Consider the following 23733-nt stretch of genomic DNA (forward strand, 5'->3'; position numbering starts at 1 on the left):
TGAATATTGCACATGCAGAGCATACACTTGATCCCCATGATGTTTCGAGCCTTCTGGGAATGGAGGAATTATTTTTCCTTGAGGAGAACTAGTGGACCAGTTCCTTAAAATATCAATAAAATGCTCCGAATTTCCGCTACATGTGAAGACAATTCAGCACTCGGGGTGTACCAAATACAGATTGTCACTTATTAGTTTCTCGAAGGTATAATTTGTCATAACTGTTTTCTACTTCAGTTGATTTAATGTGAGTATGTGTTTGTTTTCTTTATTTCTGGGCTGTAAGACTCTTTGAGCTGCTTTCTGTGCGCGGATCATGACGGGCATGTGACGGCTTTATAGTTTACAGTTCATGATAAAATCTGGTGCAGCAGCGAGATTTAAAGGCTCGGATTTAACCCACGGATGCCCCCAAATAAGAAAGTACTTCAAAATTCTTTGGGGTTATTTATTAAACTGTGACATACTGATCGGGGCACTATTACATGGGGGTTCCTATTCAATTCAGTGGGAGATCCCATGCCATCGTGCCCTGATTTGATACTATTGCATTGAATTATTAACCCTTTATTACCAAAGTTGCCTGCAACAGATACATTTGTTGTAGTTTCAATGTTTGACAGCATAATTGAAAGGGCAATTCCACTTGGAAGACAAATATCCATGTAATTGGCATTCCTCACAATGATTTCTTAAGTTTCAAGTGAAATCTCTTTATTATGCATGGGGAATAAGATATTATATTATTTTTTATTTTATTTTTATACACAAAATAGTAATGATCAGTTACTTATTGTTCTCCAATGCTAAATATGGCATTATAATTACTTCTTCAGTAGAGTGGTAAAAAGGGAGCAGCACTATGCCTTTGCAAAGAGGTACCACACAATGTGGCATTGAGACAAACATTATACAACATCTAAAGTTTAAAAATAACTTATTTTTATTTACTGTACTCTATATTCTAAATTTGACATGTGAGCACATTAACATGTCTCAGACAGGTCTGCAACCCTGCTTTTCCCCATTATCTCGTAGCATACAGTGCTTCCACTGCAGCAAGGGATTCTGGGAAATGACATGAAAATGAACACGCACTGTCGCCTTTTGCTTTAAATCATTTTTAATGTGGACCCCTATAAGCGTATGCCTGCCACATTTACACAGCGTTTCCGCACAGCCTGGGCTAAAGAAGTGTAGAGCCAGTAAACCTACCCACAGACAGCTTTTTGACCTTTTTGGGTCTCATCAGTGAGAGGCAGGTTATACTGGCTTTGCAATGTGAAGCTGGGATAGGTTTCAACCACATATTATATAAGTTTTGGTGGAAGGTTTTTATGTTAAGTAAACGGTTATTGTTTTTTTTGTTTTTTTATCTACCCCGGAGGCTTGTAATCATACTTTTTGTTCCCTTGCCAACAGGGAGACGGATCTCGCTGAAGCCCTTGAGGCAGGAGGCTGCGATCTTGAAACTGTGAGAAATATAATTGAAGGCCGCTTAATTCCTTCAGATCTTAGGACGAAAGTATGGAAGGTGAGCATATGTTTACAAGGAATAATCTCATTCTCGCTTTGACAAATCCTAACATGTACAGAAGACGATGTGTGTAGATGTACTGTTTGTTGGAAACAAGACTCTCTTGGCGATTATTTTGATAGCTCCCCCCCCCCCCTTCTGTGTGAATATGTAACGCCTTGGGTGCCAGATGGACCTGCGGCGCATTGAGGCACAAGGGGCCTGCAATTCCATGCCCCCTTGCAATCACAGGGTTAATGCTGATCAAACGCTCATTCGTCATTAAGAGAATATTATTTGTGATGTAGAAGTGTGCAAACCTTTCACAAAAGGTCACGAACCAAGCAAATGTGCCCCTTTTTTGAGTCACCATTCACAATCAACATGCCAAGCATTAGGGCAGCGTGCATCACAATTTCGTTTAATATGCGAATTGGCTAAATTTTGTAAAAAAAAGCTATATTCGCTTAATGCAAAGACTATAAATAGGGCACACATCCTGTGTTGCTCACTGCCTGGCGGCATTTTGCTGAAATGTTACTAATTTGGTAACCTTATTAGCCCTTAGGCTTAGCGAAACATTGTACAGGGAATCACTTTAGAGGGGGGAGGACACTTAAAATGTTGCGCCAGCGTTTTGGACATTTTCTCACATCTCTAGTGTGGTGCCCACAGGCAAAAATATTGTAATATTTGAGGAGATTGGTGATGCTATGCAAGTTCTAAAAATACGCACAAACGCCACATCCCAAAGCAACAAGGTCTCTGTTCTCTTGAGATTGTAGTGAGTGCTTTTTTTCTTTTCCCCTTCGCATCAAGCTTTAATTTTGAAAGTATTGTAAGAGTTGGTCTCTAATCACACACTAGATTAACGTTCTGGTAATTTACTGTTTGCTGCCAAAATCTCAGGTACTTTCAGCAGTGTATTGGTAAAAAACAAAACAAAGAATGTTCTTATGTTTCTGTTTTTGTAGATTGCATTAAATGTGGCAGGAAAAGGGGACAGTTTGGCCTCGTGGGATGGTTCTTTGGATCTTCCAGAACAGTCAGTGATTCACCAGGATTGCCAAAATCTCATTGGTAAGATCTTCATTGCTGTTACCTTAACATAGGCCAGTGTTTTTCAACCAGGGTTCCCCGGGCATCCCTAAAGGGTTCAATGCAATTTTCTGGTCATTTGAAAATTGTACCAAATACAGAATAATATACAATGCATCTGATCTCAGACGCTCTATTAGGCCTGGGACATAGTGTGTTTAAGCGCGCTGAAGCGCGCTCCTGCTATGCCTCGCCTGCTGAAAATGGGGCTTTTCCCTGTCCTTGCAGGCGAGGCAGTGAGCGCGCTCGGGGGGCGGGGGCAGAGCGGAGGCGTGCCAGGAGGCGGGGCTAGTCCCCCACTCCCATTGGATGGGAACGGTCACGTGACCGCTCCTTCGCTTCCCCGAGCGGCAAATTTCAAACCTGCCTGTCTCGGCAAAGTTTCTCAGCCTCCGCACGCATCAGCGCGCATGCGGAGGGAGAAACTATAGCCGCGCTGATGACAGATGCAGGAGCTTTGTGCATCTGCTCAGCGCGGCTCAGCCTGCCTCAGCGAGCTTAAAACTCACTATGTCCCAGGCCTAAGAGAGGGTTGGGGCTCCTTACAATGCATCTGATCTGGGACATACTATTAGGGAGAGTTGGGGGTTCCTCAGAATTTTACAATATAATAGTGTTCCTTAACAAAAAAAAGTAAGTGGCATAGACCACGTATTTTCATCTTTTGTTTCCAAAACAAATATCTGAAGTCTCAACATATGTGTAAAGATGCAGATGCTTGTTATAGGGGCAATCCCTCCTAGAACCACAGTAAACTATTTCCGGGGACTTGTTTAAAGGGTCTTCTCTGCGTGATTATTGCTTTTTTACCTGACACCTACAGTATAAGTATTTTAAAATATTTTTTTTTAGAAGTTGGACTTGGGGGATTTATTTCCTCTTGCTACTCCCTTTTGTGTTTTGTCAATATGTGATCAGCAACTGCTTGTACAGTCAGAGTCCACTGTCACATCTCCACTTATCTGTGTGTCTCTGATAAGGAGTAGAATAAGGATAAAGAAATACTTTGTCACCACTTTCTCCTTCAGAGTCCGCCTCCAAAATTCAACATGTAACTAATTTTCCAAAATAATGAAAGCACCCAAATGTTTTGCTATTAGCGTGGTTACATTTGTTTAGGGAAGCCAATTACCCTTTTATTTATTTTGAGAAAAGTGTGTTTTTGACAGCGTAAGTGGGATAGCACCTTTTAGGACTGATTAGTGTCAGGTATTAGAAGCCTAACTTTATTCACTAATCCACACAATCCCTGCAAGCTCAGAACCCACACCCATATATATTTGTGTAAAAAGGAGTATTACTGCGATTGTGACCTCCATGTATATAACAAAAGCCAAGGTGACAAATTATATAATTAAATCCTTATCTGTTTTTCTTCTCATAAGTGAGGGTTATTTAGTTAAATTCTTTGGCCAAAACATTTTAAGCTGGCAAACCATGCTACCGTATCCCCTCTTTTGCGAGTCCTAACACTACTGTACATGTAAAAAGCTCTCCTAACCTCTCTAATGGAGGGAGAACTGTCTTAATAGACTCATCATTCATAGATGCCCAACAAGACCTGCAATTTACTCTTTATTCACTACCTTTTGCAGCTGGGGATGGTCCTTGTTGAAAGAGGAAACCATTAGCTATAAATCAGGGGTGGCCTGCGGGCTACCAAGTAACCCACGACGGCACTTGAGGTGGCCCCTGTGATCCTCCATGTGATCAGCCTCTTCTCCCACCGGAAATCGAGCCCAATCTCCGCGAGGACGGAGCTCCCCTCCTCAGCAGGACTGGAGGGGAGCTGGGGCCTCGTGGCAGATGCAGTAGTTGGACCCGACTTCCGGGCAGGACAACTTGCGGCATGAGAAGAGGCTGATCCCCGGTGGATCCTTTGCCACGGCACCCCCAAGGTAAAATTGTGTGGGATGGAGTCAAATTATGAATGAGGGAGAGGGGTAACATTGTGAGTATGGGGGTGATTTGTAAAGAGGGGAGGAATGGTGAGTGAGGGGAAATTGAGGAATGGTGAGTGAGGGGGAATTGAAAAATGGGAGTTTGTCAGTGAGGAGGGGAGATGAAGAGATGGGGAGAATAATACATGGGGGATGGGTAAGAGAGAAATAAAGGGATGGTGAGAGCAAACAGTTCAGAGCAGAGAGGGGTGGGGGTGTAGGAGAACGAGAGAGAGGGTTGACAGGGCTACCAACACAGGAGACCAAGGTGTAAACTCTTGTCCTGGGCCCTGGGAAAGCTGTCTATGCACAGACTGGCACAATCCCCGCTGCTGCCCTGGCAGTGACAGGGAGGACAGTGGACCCCAAGAATTTTTTTCCCCCATTGGCCCGCCTGAGAAATATGTGGGCCACCCCTACTATACATGTATATCATGGACTACTATACATCATCACAAAATGTCTGCAAATCAGATTACTAGACGGTAGGGTTTCCCTTTTTTTTAAAGGAATAGAGATTGGACATTTCCATTGCATGTCAAGACTTCATTTATGAATACAAATTCAACTAGGGGAAGTAAGTGGGCTCCACAATACTTCACACAACTAGGTGAAGTAAGTGGGCTTCACATAATAATCAGAGCATGCCAACTAGCAATACGTCTTCATAAACAGTTTCCGGTAACTATGAATAAGTGAAGAACGTATGCTGAGATGAGATTACTGATTTAAAATGCCTTTCTTAACCCTTCTGTTTCCAGAGGGTCCTGCAACAGTCACATCAGTTGAGGGTCTTGATTTGGGATGGGGAGAAACTTTGTGCTCTTTGAGGGTATTTTCTAACATTATCCTTGGTTCTTATTTAAGAATAGATTGGCCAGTTTTACTTATTAATGAACATTACAGCATGATCCAAATGACCTAATAAGACTTCAGATAAGCTTTCTTTTGTTGTAAACTTTTATTATCAGATCTTCTTTAAAGGTCTAGTTGAAAGAATATCCCAAAGTCCCGATTTACCCTACTACCTAGGTATTTGTTCCAGTACATTTTTGATAAATGTCTTTGGTTCGGATTGGAAAGCAATGGTATATATTACAATTTAGTGGTTACTAGTAGATGGATACATTATATTAACTGCCTGCTTCTTTTTTTTCAGACCATCTCCCAATGCCAGAAGAGAAGAAATTGGCAGCACTTGTAGATATTGAATCTGTTGTTACCTTTTACTGTAAATCCCGCAATGTTAAGTACCATGCAGATGTCAGCTGGATACATCTTCTTAAACCACTGGTTGACCTCCAGTTGCCACGCAGCGATTTATACAATTCCTTCTACGCAATCATGAATAAATATATACCCAGGTACAACTATAAATTATGTTATTCACTGGAATTCCTTACAGGTATGCAACATTCGGGCGCCTGCACTGGAATACATATCTTTCACCAATGTTTTTGCTAGCCTTTCCTTGTCATTCACATTTTCAAGTCCTCATTTTCCCAAAGGCCTCAACTCTAACAAGCTGTCATTGTCAAACCTCAATTCTGAGTTGCTTCATCCCAGGAATCGTGCAACTTGAGCATCAAGTAATATATTTAAAAATTATTAGCACGTTTATTCAATTTCCCATTTGTTTTGTTTCTTCATTCATGTTTACCACTCCATAAAAAATACATTATGGAACAAGAAAAAGTGCAGAGAAGAGCTACCACATTAATAAAGGGGAGGGAAATTTTGACTTGTGAGGAGAGGCTATTTAATTTAGATTTGTTTACATTAGAAAGGGGGCATCTAAGCGGGGATATGATAACTATATACAAATATATTCAGGATAAATACTTGGAGCTTTCAAAAGAACTAATCATCCCAAGGACAGTACAAACGACACGGGGTCATCCTTTGAGGTTGGAGGAAATGAGATTTCACCAGCAACAAAGGAAAGGGTTCTTTACAGTAAGAGGAGTTAAAATGTGGAATTCATTACCCATGGAGACTGTGATGGCAGATGCAATAGACATCTCAAAATAAAGGTTGTACATCTTTTTTTTAGAAAGGAAAGGTATACAGGGTTATACCAAATAAGTAAACATGGAAAGGAAGTTGATCCAGGGAGTAATCTGATTGCCAATTCTTAGAGTCAGGAAGGAATAAATGTTTCCCCTTATGATACAGCATCATTGGATGATGTTTCACTGGTGGTTTTTGTTTGCTTTCCTCTGCATCAAAATACTGTAAATACAAATATAGGATAGGTATCTGTCATCTACATTTAGCAAACAGTAGTTTGAAGTTTATGGACTTATGTCTTTTTTTGAACCTCATCTACTCTGTAACCATGTTTCGAATATGGCTAGCTTTAAAGATACGGCTGAAAATATTTGTGAATCTCAAATATGGCCAGACCTTAGAGAATGAAGTCACAATAAAGTTAATGGAATGTCTCTCTTTTGTCAAACTAATATTATGGAGCATTTTACATACCTAAGATTCTATTGATTCTATGTCTTCATTTATTTTAAATAGCTATACCCATTTCATATTAAATGTACTTGCTGAATTTATTCCGGTGGTTTCTCTTTTGGGTGAAAAATATGGTTCTTACTACCAGTCTTAACTATTTTTTTAAATATATACATTACTATCCATCAGAATAATAATGTACTTTGCAGGATACATACAATAATTTATAAAGATTAGCAGCGGATGCTATAATCGGAACATTATTAAATACTGTCTTTTAAGTAACCTCGTTTCTTTTAAAGCAACAGTCCAAGCCGGAATTTTTATTTATTTATTTATTTATTTACACAGAGGATTGAAGCAGGGGGTCTCAGGAACGGAACCCCGTTATTTTCAGTTCCAGGGACCTCCAGTTTACGGAGATATTTACATCTGTAGCAGGTGCCGGTAGCTGTCCGGCTCGGCTAGTTGGGATCACAGTATGGCCGCTCTTCAAAGCTCTTGCGCCCAATAGCAACAGGAAGCTGTGACGTCATCGGTGCGGCATCCCATTGGCCATGGGAGCTTTAAAAAGCAGAGGTATCCTGGTGCCCTTTTGGAAGTAAATATTTCTTGAAGCGGGCAATCCCTGGAGTTGAATTGAATGGCGTTCAGCTCCCGAGACCCCCTTCATCAAAGACCCTTTGTGTAAATAAATAAATAAATTGCTTGCTTGGATTGGTCCTTTTTTAAATGCTAAACATTTCCTATTGTAACTCTCTTGGCCACTTTTGTAAACTATTGAAAGTTTTTATTTTAGATAATACAACAAATAGATATATAAGATGATGTCAGGAAAGTAATGTGCGCAAAAAAAATAGAAAGGAAAAAAACTAAAATGGGCTATAAGTAAACAGAAAAGAAAAAGTCAGTTAAGGTAAAACTTTGAGGGAAATGATCAGGTAAGCACTTTATCACTTCAGCTTATATTACAGTAAGAATATTTGGCATTGACAACATCGTTATTAACTATAGAAGTGCTAAAATCCGGGTGTCTACCATTGACACGCAGAAATTCTTAATCATTGTAATTGGCATATAGTGTCAACTATGGGGCTCAAATGGCTTAAAATCTGACTACTGAATTGTAGTACAATATACTGTGTGTCAGTTTTTCCAACTAAAGACGGTCTGCAGATTTTATGGAACCAATACACCAAATCGACGTCTACACCCCTACAGAGCAATGATTTAATCTGTACCTAGAGTTTGTTGCGGCTATGTACATAGCAGTCAAACCACACATTACTTTGTGTGGGGTAAATAAGAATACAAGAAACGAGGTACTGTTTAGGCTAGATAAAGAATTCCCTGCAAAAATATATTTGAATCGCTTTTTTTCTGGTCAAGTGTTCATCTTTGGTTTATAGTGCAATTGTGTGGGTGTTATGGCCTATTTGGACACCAGACATATTGGGATTTCTACAGATAACTTCAAGTAGAAGTTCAATTATTAGCTCAAAAATTAAAGGGGAGAGGGACAACCTTGTCTGGTGTCATTTTAAATAAAAAAGAGTTTCAATGTCTCATTTTTTTAACGTTTGCTGTTGGGTTATTATATAAAGCTATATTTGAATGGCACTCCTGCGGCTCCAATGCAGAGTATGTGAATGGCACTCCTGCAGCTCCAATGCAGAGTATTTGAATGGCACTCCTGCAGCTCCAATGCAGAGTATTTGAATGGCAGTTAACACCGGATTGAAGTTCGAAACGTTGCATCGGAGCTTGATTAAAAAAAAAAAAAAATTGCCCCTTATAGTCTAAACCAGGGGTGCACAAAGTTTTTAACTTGCGCCCCCCTGCCTCCTTACCTTCTGCCTCGCGCCTCCTCGGCTACGGCGTCAAATGTCATCATGGGGTCATGAGACCTCACGTTGCCATGGCAACGTGAGATCTCGTAACCCCGGTTACCATGGCGACGCATCGCCGAAGATCAGGTAAGTGAAGCTGCAGAGACCTCACGCGGTCCCCCCCGCACTTAATTTAAGTTCCTCTGTAGCCGCTGCGCCGCCCCCCACTTTGTGCACTGCTGGTCTAAACCAATTATGCTCAGGGGCACTGTCTATAAATTACCATCTTACTCTATCAAAACCTTTCTCTGCATCAATCGATAGTAATATAGTAGGAATTTTATTGGTATGAATATGTAATATTAATTAGTCTTCGGGTATTCTCTCGCACTAAGCCCTTTTATAGTTTCACAGATTTTATTTCGAATTTTTTTTGTAGTAGAAAAATATGCGGCTAATTAGTTGCAATTAATGTTTGTCCTTGCACATAGACACAGCTCACGCCCTAAGCGGCCATCATGCATGCCCTCTTGGCCCCTTTTATACCAAAATGTATTTAAACTTGCATTTCAAACAAACATGCTAAATTAAAATAAATTAACCAATAATAAAATTAAAAATGTTAAATCGTCATTTCTGACTCCTGCAGCCCAATCTGATGGGCACCTGACCCCCTCTGAACCTCTTATGCATGGAAATAATACCCCTGTTTGTTATTCGTTGTGGAATTTATGATCTTATCAGCCGTTAATCCAATTTCAGTCTTGTAAATGTCTTGCACTTTGTTTCTTTGGGAAGGAGGAGCTGTATGCAACTAGAAGTACATAGATGATAGTGTTTGAGATATTGATTCTTTGAGCGAATGAATGGCATACACTATTCTCTGTCTGACAGGCACAATTTATTGCATTACCAATCTACACGGCATTTTGTTACAGTCCAATTTATTTTAGTGACCTGCACGTAAATCTTTGTTTCTTATATCCTGTTCATATTGGATGCTTTTCACTTGATAACCACAGCGCTTCATTTTCTAGGAAACTAAACTGGCAACATGGAAACTGTCGAACTAAACTTCTAGTTTCCTTGAACTCTGCTCCTACTTTTTTAATTTCAAAATCCCATCCTAAATGTTGTAGTAACGAAGGAGGGTGAGGGAGTAGGTGGTATGATACCTTTCTATTGATCCAACAATTAGTTGATATCTTACAAACTTCAAACAACTAGGGGTCCTTCATTGGGTGTAGAGGACCCTGAGAGGTCCTTCCTATATGTTGTAGAGCGCTCAATTATGGCTTAGAATTGTAATGTGCTAGTGCAGGGGGATTTCTGTTTTGTATAAAATATGGATATGCAGTGGCTACTCAACACCGTTTGTAAGCATACTTATGACTAAAAATAATTAAAACATGCACAGTTGCTTCTCTATAATTGAATGCTGTATATTGGTTATACTTGAAAACAAGAGGTACTCAATGTATTTTTCCTGGTTAAATATTTATCAATAAAATGTTTTTTTTTTCCCCTTAGGGATTGTTACAAGAAAGGAAAACCATTTCATTTATTTCGGCTGCTTCTGCAATACCACGAGCCTGAGCTTTGTTCTTTTCTAGACACAAAGAAGATTACTCCTGACCTCTATGCACTCAACTGGGTAACTATATAGTGAATTAGTACTATGTGTAGGAAAGGGAGGGGAGAGGGGAGGTAGGGAAAGGAAGCACTCCAACATCAGCCTAGGGAATAAAGATGTAAACTGTGGTGCAATAGGGATAATCAATTGATTATAGGGATATATAATCAGAGAGGAAAGAAATCCCCTTTGAATGCACTCACAGTTTATTATTATGAATTAGATGTAGTTAAAAATGGTAATGAACATAGGATTGGTAATAAATCCATGACCAATCCTGATGACACTAATAATAAACATATACAGTAAAATAATGTGTAAGTAAGTTGCTGACCCTAATGTAGATCATATGTGTTCCTTCAATGGAGTCTCATGGAAATTGTCTCCTATTTGATGAAATATATAAACCTGGTAGTATATACCTAGATTGGTCTATATGTTACCATTAATATAATTTTTACATTGATCACAAGAACTCTGGGATGATCAGTACAGCCCAGAGCACTACATCACCAGTAGTGGATAAACCAAAAAGGGTACAGACAAAAAACTACATAAACATGTAAAGTGTGTCCACAGTGTAAGTAGTTTTAGCTGTGTGGCCATCAATGGTCAGTGCAGAAGATATTCTCAATGCAGAGTGCTACCAGAGGTAAGTAAAGAGTTAACTCCTTTAGTGGGGGAAGTGTTGTGGAAGCATGAATGCCAATAACACCGTGGTGTTAAAGGTGTTTAGCTAGCAGGGTAAATATCATGTTCCTGCTATAGTTTAGTCTGATGGTAGTAGTAAAAGATATCCGTGCCTGATTTTTATAATCAAATTTATATGCCCGTTTTCAGTTGCCTCCTTAGTATCAGGTATATGTTTAAAGCCTGAAGGCACGGCTGTGCCTGCCCCAGCATTATTATAGCTTTAATATGTATCCAATTCCCCTCACATCAGAAGTTCTGTCACTTACCAGAGTGGCATTGTAGCTTTCTGCTATTTAGTATCAAAGTAGTGTAGTTAAAGCACATAACTGGTACTGGTTGGCGGTAAGGGCAGTATCAACAGATCATAGCCGGTTTTAAAGATCAATCAACACTGCAGACGCAGCTAGAAACAGGCACACCAAGTGTGTGTTTAAGCCTACTGTCCGCATCAAGTTATAGCCTCATCCAGATGAAGAGAGTTAGATATGTATCTCTTCTCTCCGGCATGTTTCTTTAAAACCGGCTATGATCTCTTGATACTGCCCATACCGCCAACCAATGTGCCAGTTATGTGCTTTAACTACACTACTTTGATACTAAATGGCACAATGCTACAATGTCACTGGTAAGTAACTGAACTGATGTGAGGGGAATTGGATACAAATTAAAGTTACAGTCATGTGAAAAAAACATTACAGCCTCTTTGAATTCCATGGTTTTACATATCAGGACATAATAACAATCATCTGTTCCTTAGCAGGTCTTAACATTAGGTATACACAACCTCAGATGAACAACAACACATGACATATTACACTGTCATTATTTATTTAGCAAAAATAAAGCCAAAATGGAGAAGCCATGTGTGAAAAACCAAGTACACCTTATGATTCAAAAGCTTGTAGAACCACCTTTAGCAGCAATAACTTGGAAGTAATCGTTTTCTGTATGACTTTATCAGTCTCTCACATCGTTGTGGAGGAATTTTGGCCCACTCTTGTTTACAACGTTGCTTCAGTTCATTGAGGTTTGTGGGCATTTGTTTATGCACAGCTCTCTTAAAGTCCAGCCTCAGCATTTCAATCGGGTTGAGGTCTGGACTTTGACTGGGCCATTGCAACACCTTGATTCTTTTCTTTTTCAGCCATTCTGTTTTAGATTTGCTGGTGTGCTTGGGATCATTGTCCTGTTGCATGACCCAATTTCGGCCAAGCTTTAGCTGTCGGACAAATGGCCTCACATTTGAGTCTAGAATACTTTGGTATACAGAGGAGTTCATGGTCGACTCAATGACTGCAAGGTTCTCAGGTCCTGTGGCTGCAAAAACAAGCCCAAATCATCACCCCTCCACCACCGTGCTTGACAGTTGGTATGAGGTGTTTGTGCTGATATGCTGTGTTTGGTTTTAACCAAACGTGGCGCTGTGCATTATCTCCACTTTGGTCTCATCTGTCCAAAGGACATTGTTCCAGAAGTGTTGTGGTTTGTTCAGATGCAACTTTGCAAACCTAAGCCGTGCTGCCATGTTCTTTTTAGAGAGAAGAGGCTTTCCAAAAACCATACATGTTCAGTCTTTTTCAAATTGTACTGTCATGAACTTTCACATTTAACATGCTAACTGAGGCCTGTAGAGTCAGAGATGTAACTCTTGGGTATTTTGCAATTACTCTGAGCATTGCACGGTCTGACCTCAGGGTGAATTTGCTGGGATTTCCACTCCTGGGGAAAATTGGCAACTTTCTTGAATGTTTTCCACTTTTGAATAATCTTTCTCACTGTAGAATGATGGACTTTAAATTGTTTGGAAATGGCCTTATAACACTTCCCAGATTGATGGGCAGCAACAATTGCTTCTCAAAGATCATTGCTGATGTCTTTCCTCCTTGGCATTGTGTTAACACACACCTGAATGCTCCAGACCAGCAAACTGCTAAAACTTCGGCTTTTATAGAGGTGGTCACACTTGCTGATGATCAATTAATCAAGGGCATTTGATTAGCAGCACCTGTCTGCTACTTAGCATCTTAATTCCTATGGAAGCAGTAAGGGTGTACTTAGTTTTTCACACATAGCTTCTCCATTTTGGCTTTATTTTTGTTAAATAAATCATGACACGGTGTAATGTGTCTTGTGTTGTTGTTCATCTGAGATTGTATTTACCTAATTTTTAGACCTGCTAAGGAACAGATGATTGTTATTATGTCCTGATATGTAAAACCATGGAATTCAAAGAGAGTGTACTTTCTTTTTCACATGACTGTATAATATGCTGGGGCAGCCACAGCCGTGCCCTCAGACTTTTAAAAATATACCTGATATGCCCGTTTTCAGTTGCCTCCATAATATCTATTTGATTATAAAATCAGGCACAAATATCATTTTACTACAGTACTACCATCAGAGTAAACTATAGCAGGTACATGATCTTTACCCTGCTAGCTAAACACCTTTAACATCACGGTGTTATTGGCATTTGTGCTTCCACAACAATTCCCCCACTAAAGGAGTTAACTCTTTACTTACCTCTGCTAGCACTCTGCATTGAGCATGCCTTCTGCACTGATGAACTATAGTTCAACAACTGGCCATTGATGACCCCACAGCTAAAACTACTTAGAGTAAGTCAGCAACTTGGTTACACATTATTTTAGCGTATATGTTTATTATTAGTGTGTTGCTTATCAGGATTGGTCATGGATTTATTATTACTATACTAAGACTGGTGCAAAACCTCGCTCAAACGCTGAAAAAAGTGCTGTGTTCTGCCAGGGAGGTGCATAGAAGCAAATCTTGGAGTAGATGGATCGTGTCAGAGAGGCACAGTCCACACAAAGAATCTCTTAGAGTAGGCGCACCACAGACCGGTCCACTTTAAGGGATTCTTTGTGAGGACTGTGCCTCTCTGACACGATCCATCTACTCCAAGATTTATTTATTATCACTACCAATATTTACTACCAATCCTATGTTCATTACCATTTTTAACTATTACCAATAAAAGGTTTTACTACATCTTAATTCATAATACTAAAACTGTGAGTGCGTTCAAAAGGGATTTCTTTCCTCTGATTTATATATAACTATATAGTGAGAAATCTCTTTGCACTATTTTAAAGCTTTCTCGCAAGAGGTAGAAAATAAATAAAATATCTAAAGTATAAATACCCTTTCCGATCCCTTCGCTTCCCAATCCTTTCTCTTTCTCACGCGCTCTCCCCAATCCCTTCATCATTCTTGGTCTCTTCTCCACCTCGCTCTTTCCCACACCATACACAGAACAATACCCCCCTCCCCCACAACACACACACAAACAATACCCTTCCCCCCCCTGCCTCACAATACACACAATACCCCCCTGCCCCCCATATCCTTCCTCCTCAATAGCCCCCTTCCCCCAAATCTTACCTTGAAGGTGCAGCATGGCCTTCTGGCACACACCAGCGGAGGAGGAGAGCAGGTGTGTAGGGGGCAGGAGCGCACACCAGCAGGAGAGGAGGCGGATTTGCAGCAACTTCCAGCAATCACCACGGCCCCTGCAGTGCTATGAATGGGACTCTTGTCCCAGCTCTCCCCACTGTCATATCGCAGGCATGGGCCGCATGGCTGCGGGTTTGACAGCTCTGGTGTGGAGTTTGCTCTATCCAAAGGAACTCATACGGAACTGCAGGGAGCATGCTTCTCTGCATGATTGAGTCTACACCAGGGTGGCCTACTTCAGTCCTCAAGGACCACCAACGGGTCAGGTTTTCAGGATATCCCTGCTTCAGCACAGGTGATACAGTCTTTGACTGAACCACTGATTGAGCCAGCTGTGCTGAAGCAGGGTGGTACCTTGAGGACTGGAGTTGGCCACCACTGGTCTACAGAATGTATGCTTTTCATGTAATTAAAAAAAAAAAAAAAATTGTACTAAGGTACTAAAAGCTTCTGAAAAATAGTGCCTAAAAATAAAAAGACAAATTTGGTGTATTCATTGATCATTTGTTACCATTTTCAATTACTTCACCATTTCAGCTTGGCAGCCTGTTTGCGTATCATTGCTCGGTTGAAGTTACTCAGACAATATGGGACAGTTACCTGCAGCAGGCAGATCCTTTCTTCATATACTTCCTAATGCTGATCATGCTCGTCAATGCAAAGTGAGTGCACAGTTCAGTGGCGGTTTGTGTAGAAGCGCTGTCATTTGCTTTGACCTAATGTGGACCTTGTGTTTTTTCCATTTTCAGAGATGTCATACTGGCACAAGAAACTGATAGCAAAGAAGAACTTTTAAGTAGGTTTCAGTATTTTTTTAAATGTTTTACAAAACATGGATCCGCTTCTTATAGTAGTGATACTGCCTGGTTTCGTGCACTTGAAATGCATCGCTTTGTGAGACATATTGGCCCATCTACCAATCCATATAGTATGGATCTCTGAGCCATGTCATGCTCTCTGTCTTCGTGTTTTGTTTCAGAATTTAGAATGTTTAAACAGGTTTTTCAAGCTAGACCCAAATGTTCTGGAATCTGTTGGTATCTTTAGAGACAGGGTAGGTGCTTGTAAGTAGAAGATGGAATACAGTTGTTATTCCAAAGCTGCTGGGGTTTATGGAATTAGCCGCTAGATGTAGAGATCAAAATGTGTCCTCTAATTGATAAACCTAGTTATTATTTCAGCTCCGTTAAGTCTGACCTTTTAATAATGGGAGTTGGTGAGGTGTATACAGCAAGGTGTGTGTAGATCCCCTGTAGCATGTACTCTAACCTATGGAGTCATGATATGTGAGAGTTTAGATGGAAAATGAGAATAGGTCGGGACTCGTAGTCCTTTGTGGATGGGACAGGTGTAACAGCCACAATATGCAGTAGGACACTGCAGAATGGAGAGTGGATATAGTAGAACTTATATAATTTAGGTTGTATATAGGATAAAGAGCATTGATCCAGTGATGGTACTGTACGTACTCAGATAGGTATTAAAAAGCAAATACTTTAATGTTTATAGTATTAAAAAGTACATTTACCTTTTAGAGTGCCCAAAATGAAGACGGAAAGTAACTAGATATAAAGTGCATATGTAATGTAGTATAGGTTCTTCTACACCCACTCCTCATTCAGCAGTGTCCTACTGCATATTGTGGCTTACACCTGTCCCATCCACAAATGACTACTGAATACTGATCTATTCTTGTTTTCCATCTAAACTTTCACATATCATGGCTCTGTAGGTTAGAGTGCATGCTATAGGAGTTCTGCAAACACCTATTCACTCCTATTGCACCTACACATGTTCTTTTGCCTGGGTTGAGTGAGTACCTAGCTTTGTGAGTTAGGCTGCGCTTATAGTGCCGGCGCAGGCAACGCGACCGATGACGTCGCCATTGCGAAAGTTTTAATCAGGTTTGGAGACGTCGCTGGCTACAAGGGGAGTAAAGTCAGCAAGGGGGAAGGCAGAAGGGCTATCTGATTGGCTTAGAGACAGTCTCATTGGGAGACCTTCTTTAAAATCAAATTCTAGTGACTACAAGGATTTTGGTAGCGCCGTCGAGTCCATTATAAGCGCACGCGACGGCATCAATACAATTGTTTTGAAGCGATGTCGCGTCGCCCGACTCTAAGCCCAGTCTAAGTGAGGTGTCATCAAGCAGATAAAGGGAATAGAAAGGTTGGACTATATCACAATAAAAGCTGGTTCCTCACTTGATCAAAAGGTCTCAACTTAATTAAAAAAGGTGGGACTATTTAGAATATATAGTAATTGCTTTTTTTAAAAGGAGAGCACACTGTAGCTTAAAGATGCAGTTCTAGTTTGGACCAAATTGAAGTAATAGCAGTGGGAGGCTTAACACTTACCCTGCCATCAATACATTGCTCCATGGGGTAATACTGTAAGTTTCAACTAAGTGATGCTTCTAAAATAGTTATTTAAAAGATTTTAAACAATGTGTTTTAGGGAGTAAGAGTAAACGGCTCCGTATTTTATGCCCTCTATAAAATGATAAAAATGTGAACGAGTGATCTGCGCTCAGAATTCTGTGATTTTATAATAATTGTATAATTAGATAAGCAAATGCCAATATCCCCTTTATAAAGTGCACATTTAGTGCATATATAACAACCAATGGTGAGGTGAATAATATAGCCAATTTATAGTGCTGTTATTTGTGCCAAAAAATTAAAACCTGTTGGTTAACAAGTGATAGGTAGGAGTTTGCTGCTGCTGTGCTCATGGATTGGCTCCACAAACCATCGTACTAAGGCAAAAAACAAAAAGAGAAAACAGCGCAAAACCTCATAGTGTACTAAATAATGTTATATTGATATATATCAGCAGGTGAGTATTACACGTACATCAATCAAATAAAGTATTAGCATGACATGTTTGGGACATGTTACCACATCTGTTACTGTATCCCGTAACAGATGTGGTAACATGTCCCAAACATGTACAGGTAACGTGTAGTTCACTGTAGACTGCAGCTACATTGTTACCTCTGTTTTCAGAAATGCTCGAAAGTTCCCCCTCAAGTTTACAGGCGGAGGATATTGGGGACCTCTCAAATTTGGCTCAATACTACTACAGCAAAACTCCAGCCTCCTTTCGAAAGGTAACTACATGTACATGCAGTTTAGTTACCGTGTAGTTTTGTAGTGGTAGTTACATCAGTAATATTAATGTGTAATATCAGATTGATTGCAAGTAGGAATGAATTGATCATGTCTCTTTTTTTTTTTTTTTCCCTCCATAACCCACCCATCTTTTTCTATGTAAATCAAAGTGAACCAGTGTTTTTAAGAGTGTTTGTTTGTGGTTTGTAGGTTGTGGGGTTTTATTAAATTAATTTAATTCTCCCTTTGAGAAAAAAAAATTGTTTTAAAGTTAGGTAATACAGGTGGTTGTATAGAAACATTGTGCGCTGGGCTTTCTTTAGTGAGCTCACAGTAATTTGATTGATTGCAGAAACTTGAAACAAAATGAAATGCCTCCAAAAGTAGATCTCAATCTTCAGTCAGAAAGTGACAGCGATTCTCAATATTTTATAGTGGGTCTACATTGACGTCTATATGGCCCTCTTTGTTTTTGTTCTTGTACTTCCCCTTTGTCGTCACAAGCCCCAGCAGGAAACTTCTGCAGGATAGAGATTCCTGGTTCGGTGGATGTTGTTACAAATAATTTTTTCAAAAGTGTGAATTCCCACTGCACAACAAAATATTAAATAAAGAAATGATACATTTACCGGTGCTTCTTCAGTCCTAGGGAGGACCTGTATTTCAGCCAGAGTATTCAATGTAAGTAGATTGACATGGGCACACGGATTTGAATGAAAAAAGCATTTATTATGCCATAAACAACAACGTTTCGGCCTGTTGGCCCTTTCTCAAGTAAAGTGGCTTCAAGAAAGGCCAGCAGGCCGAAACTCGTTGTTTATGGCATAATAAATTATTTTTTATCAAATCCGTGTGCCCTGGTCCATGTTCTTGCGTTATAAATAATTAGACTTTGCCAATTTACACAGCAGTGGCAAATTGTTGTCTCCGATCCGTAAACCACTCAATGGCCTGGAGGCATGAAGCCAACAAGACATGGCGCCCGATGTGGCGGTAACTGCCATTCAAGTCAATGGTAGTTACTGCAGGGTCGGAGGTGATATCCTGCACTGCGGCTTCATGACTCCCGGCCAATGTATGCTTTTTATAATATAAATCTTTCCAATGATCTCAAATAATTTCTATAAGATGGGGATGCTGGATGCTTATATTTGACTTGTGAAAATGTGTTATTTTGTTTCCTGTTATCCTTGGTTAAATGTTGTGCTTTTCCCTCATTCTAGGACAACCAAAGTCTGTTCGGCAGTAGCTTGATAGCTTTAAAAGATGATACAGATCTTAGCCAAGCCCTTTGTTTGTCAGTTTCTGTATCTGAAATTCTTCAAGCAAATCAGCATCACGGGGTTAGTAAATTATGCCATTGTAATGATGAATCAAATCAGTTTGATGGGGCAAATTTTAATTTCCCTATACAGTAACAGTGATTAAGGGCCATATTTATAAAAGGCTTCCCCATGAGACACCATCTTTAATTCTGGACACCTTCTTGCACATTCAAATGAGTGAGCCACAAATAGCCATATTTACAAAGCGATATTACTCCATATGACATTTATCATACCGGAAGTCATCCAACAGGTCATGTGATCAGACGTCCCGGTTTTTCAGGCCCTGTCCTGGTTTTAGGAACCCCCTGGCGAGCACCGGCTGCTCGTGCAGGTGTCGATCACGCATGCCAGTCGGCAAGCGTGACACTTGTCCCGTGTTTTTTCTGGAACAAATCCGGTCAGCCTACCTGCAGCCTATTCACTTGAAGTAGCCGTAAGAGGCCAACTTTACCAAGCTGTGTTTATGGAGTAGCACGGCCTAGTTAACATGGCCCCAAATGTTTTAAAGCAGCATGTTTTCCCCCCGTTAAGTGTTTAAGTATCGAAGCTTGTAGGAAAAGGGGCAGAAATGTGTCCATATTTCTGTAATCCACTGTTGTTTTGAGATAAGAAGTGCTTGCTTCCTATTCATGATATAAGTATTTGACTGTTGCCAAGAGCTGAGTTGCCAAGATGTTTTGCAGTTAAAAATATCATTGATCAGTTGGCCTAGCAACAACATATTCTATAGATCCAAGGCATAGTTTGCCAACCTGGAAGGTTAGCCACCTTACAGGGCCCTGAAAGGCTTGAAAGGCATGCATCGATTGATAAGGGACATACACACTGGGAGGACATGGGCTGACCAAGAGATGTTTGGAGAGGGTGGCAGAGTAAAAATGATAATGAGAAAGAAGTCAGATTTTTTTGCACATCAGTAACTCCATATATCACATGAGGCAGAATACTTGAGGGCTTATTCTATATCGGCCGGCTGGGCTGTTTTTGTGTGCTTTCTCTATTGACTTCAATGGGGAATTTTGTCCGTTACTGTCCCGATCGACCGCTTTAGCTAATATAGAATAAGCCCTTGATCTTTTAAATGCTCTCTCTCTGCGTCCTTCCTAGACCAGTACAAACGAATAGGATTAAACCCTGTTGTGGGTAGGACCAAGACTTTCATTGAATCCGGCTCCCGCCTCCACAGGGCTCCCTGCTCTCCTCCTCACAGCAGTTATTTTTGTCTTGCTGGTCAATGGGGTAGGTTCTATTCTCACAGACTTTATTGCATGTTTCATTCTCTGAAGATGGACGTACAGTTATCTTCAGAGCTGCTAAAACACTGTTCTCGGTGTCCCTCTGCCATCACGCCTCTCTTACATCCACACAGGACCAGTTGTTACTGATGCTTGGTCAAGCTCAGTCCCCTTCACAGAGATCTATGGAGTCGGCAGTCTGTTGCCAACCCCCCACTCTCTCTCTCTTCCTGCAGTTAGAGGATTTTGCTGCAATTTGATGCTACTCCAAATTGGAATATAAAGGCCAAGAGTATGAGAGCAGGCCGACTGGTGCCGCCTATGATTTCAAATGGCGGTACATGCCTTTTCTGATCTGTCAGCTAAACTGTAGAGTCCTCCCTGCAAGTTAGTTAGGCTATGAGCCCCACATGACCTCCGTCCTGTGGCCTACACCAAGCCTGGACACCCTGCGGTGCTTGGCCCTCACCTGTTACTCGGCTAGACGGATAACTGCTGTGAGTAGAAGAGCTGGGAGCCTGATTTGTTGAAAGTCTTTGTCCTCGTTTGTTTGTACTGGCGTGGAGGGACTAGAAGAAATGGAATTCTCGTAAATCGGTAAGAATAGTTCCCTTTTTTGGGGAGGTCAGAACTTTGGTGATCTTGCTTTGCTTACCACATGCAGAGTGGGGGCCGTCCCAATGACAAAACAATTGATGTTGGGGGGGGGGGGGGGGTCTACTTTTAAGATTGGGAAGTGGAAATTAGTTTTTCATGTTTAATTTATCGATAAAGCATTAACCAGAAATGTGTATTAGCTTGGTATGGAACCACCTTGCCTATGAATGTAATTACAATCTAGAATATGTTTGATTATTTGTATTTCTATTGACTAGAGTGGTGCATTAGTTTTTGATCTGACTGTAGATTATAATGCGTACACTTTGGGGTTTTCCGATCTAAAGTATATTTTGTCTTATTTTACTGTTTCAGGAAAGAGTACGGTTCTTTGTGGTGGATTGCCGACCTGCAGAACAATACAATTCTGGTCATCTATCAACAGCCTTTCACTTGGATTCTGATCTGGTTCGTGCAAACCTGACCACATAATGACACTTAATTAGACTCGGATTTGACCACATTATAACTGACGTAATGTACAATGCTTATTTAATTTAACATAAGCAGCCAGATACATTAGCACACATTAAGTTGAAGCTTACGTTTTGACAAGAGGCAGAAATTCAGAATACACATTGTTCTTGGTAGCTGCCTGTTCTTGGCCTTTTGCATCTAGAAATACTAAACAATGGGGGACAACTAATGTGCCTTCCTCACTTCATTGTTGTAAGGGCAGCTCGTTTTCCTACTGTATATACTGTACATAGGGTAGAAACTAGTTACTAATACTACACTCAGATCTACTTCTCATCCAAGCCCTTTGTGCACGAGCAGCCCCTGTATAGAATTTGGGGTCAGTCATGTATACCTATGCTGGCACCTGTGTAGTTTGGTGTCACACCATTGTTGCTGCTTGTGTTGGTTTTATAGACTCCTAAACATAAAAACAAATCTATTGTGTTTATTTTTAGATGCTGCAGAACCCCGGGGAGTTTGCCCTTTCAGTGAAGTCTCTGCTTGAAGCACAGAAGCAGTCTATTGAGTCTGGCTCTGTCGCTGGAGGAAAGCACCTCTGTTTCATGGGAAGTGGCAGGGAGGAGGAAGACATGTACATGAACATGGTCCTGGCTCACTTTTTACAGGTATCAGCTAGGCCTGTGACTTCTTTTTATAAATAGGTAAATCATTTGCTCACATGCAACATCATGACTAGTAGTATAATGGTCATAGAAAGTTTTATTTTTCTTGGCAAACAGATTAATTGTTGGGCTGCGCTTATACGGCCCGCGACGTCGCGTCAAAACAAATGCATTGTCGTCGTCAACAGCGCTACCAAAAATCTGGCGACGGTCTCTCCTTGTGGCGTATCGGAGAGCTTCTCCGTCCCTCTGCATTCCCCTTTTATGACGTCACTGGCCTTGTAGCCAGCGACGTCGCTTAAACTTGAATTGCAACTATTGCAATGGCGACGGGTGACATCATCAGTCGCGTTGCCGTCACTATAAGCGTAGCCTTATACTACTGTTTAAAGATACAGTCCCACTTGCCAATATATTTTGTTGTAGCAATAAAATGAAATCTCTGAGCTATGTAATACTTTCTTTGCTATTTTGTCACGTGAGAGCACTGTTCGAAGTCTCCTTTTAGTCAGTAAAAATCTAGTTGTTGGTACATACAAGCCTCTGCCGAAATAAGAACCAGTATTAATATCTGCCATCGCCACTGGAGAGACTCCAGGTCACAGCATCCTTTGTTTTGAGGCCTTCACATTCTTTTTCTATTTGTTTTATTTTCTACAGAAAAATAAGGAATATGTCAGTATTGCTAAAGGAGGATTTATGGGTGAGTTCTTTATTTTATTACTCTTAGTAATGCAAGCTTTCTTTTATTCTTGCATTAACTTTTCTGTGATCTCGTTACGAAGTTAGATGACAATCCAATTAATTGTAAATGACATTCATTAGTTATGTTTCATTGACGGGTAATGAATTGAACGTAATTGCCTGCATTTTGTTGATCCTTGGAGCTTAAAATAGTGTTTTAGCTTTGTCAGACACCTCCAGTTCACATCCTGTAAAAACAAAAACGTAAAAACAAGGTAGGGTGGTTGCGGCTTTAATATAGGTTTTCTTCAGGCGTGATGCAACTTTCTTTCATTGAATAGATACAGGTGCCCAACAAAAAAATTTCCCCATATGGCTTACAATCTCCTTTTATTAGCAACACATAACAATATAACTTGTGAGCCCATTCACGTCTCAAACAGATTAAAAATCTTGCCTTTCCCCATTATCTCTTAGGATGCAATGCCTCTGCTGCAGCCAGGGATTCTGGGTAATGACATGCAAATGAGCACTCGGTGTGTCATCTTTTTCTTTCTTATCCATTTTACCATGGACCCGTATAAGATTATTTCTGCCATATTGCACAGCTTTTTTTAGCACAGCAACAAATAGGGACTTTCTGAAGAACACAAATTTCACTTGCAAAATAAGTGCATTTCGCCTTTTCTTGTTGCATCTATTTATGTGTAAGTTGCACTACCTTTTAAAAGGATGCTTGATGCATTCATCTAATAGACTCTTTATTCATTTTAAATATGGCTTTATTTTGCCAGTGTTGCAGCAGCACTTAGCTGACATGAATGTGGAAGGGCCGGACAATGGATACGGACAATGGATTGTCAGTACTTCAGGATCACGGAGCAGCATCTGTTCCTATGCAGATGTAAGTGTGTGAAACTTGTATTTTGTACCATGCAAGATCTTTACGTAAGTCCTTTTATAATCTATCACTTTCCATGTACAT

At 40.4% G+C, this 23733-nt stretch overlaps 1 protein-coding gene across 3 annotated transcripts in view; it reads left to right on the plus strand.

Annotated features, from left to right (window-relative positions):
• The window catches only part of TBC1D23 (TBC1 domain family member 23), a 53242-nt gene that overhangs the window by 15572 nt on the left and 13937 nt on the right, over positions 1-23733 (plus strand). For all 3 annotated transcript variants that reach the window (XR_012800403.1, XM_075594078.1, XM_075594079.1), the window contains exons 2-13: positions 1423-1534; positions 2491-2596; positions 5714-5918; positions 10377-10500; positions 15187-15311; positions 15399-15445; positions 17658-17761; positions 18986-19105; positions 21298-21390; positions 21897-22067; positions 22725-22767; positions 23543-23652. Coding sequence is in view for 2 of the 3 variants with exons in the window: in XM_075594078.1 (XP_075450193.1) it covers positions 1423-1534; positions 2491-2596; positions 5714-5918; positions 10377-10500; positions 15187-15311; positions 15399-15445; positions 17658-17761; positions 18986-19105; positions 21298-21390; positions 21897-22067; positions 22725-22767; positions 23543-23652 (1360 nt within the window). In the remaining variant the exon portion in view is untranslated. The remainder of the gene's footprint in view (positions 1-1422; positions 1535-2490; positions 2597-5713; positions 5919-10376; positions 10501-15186; positions 15312-15398; positions 15446-17657; positions 17762-18985; positions 19106-21297; positions 21391-21896; positions 22068-22724; positions 22768-23542; positions 23653-23733) is intronic.

Source organism: Ascaphus truei, chromosome 3 (genome assembly GCF_040206685.1).
Source record: "Ascaphus truei isolate aAscTru1 chromosome 3, aAscTru1.hap1, whole genome shotgun sequence".
Lineage (NCBI taxonomy): Eukaryota > Metazoa > Chordata > Amphibia > Anura > Ascaphidae > Ascaphus > Ascaphus truei.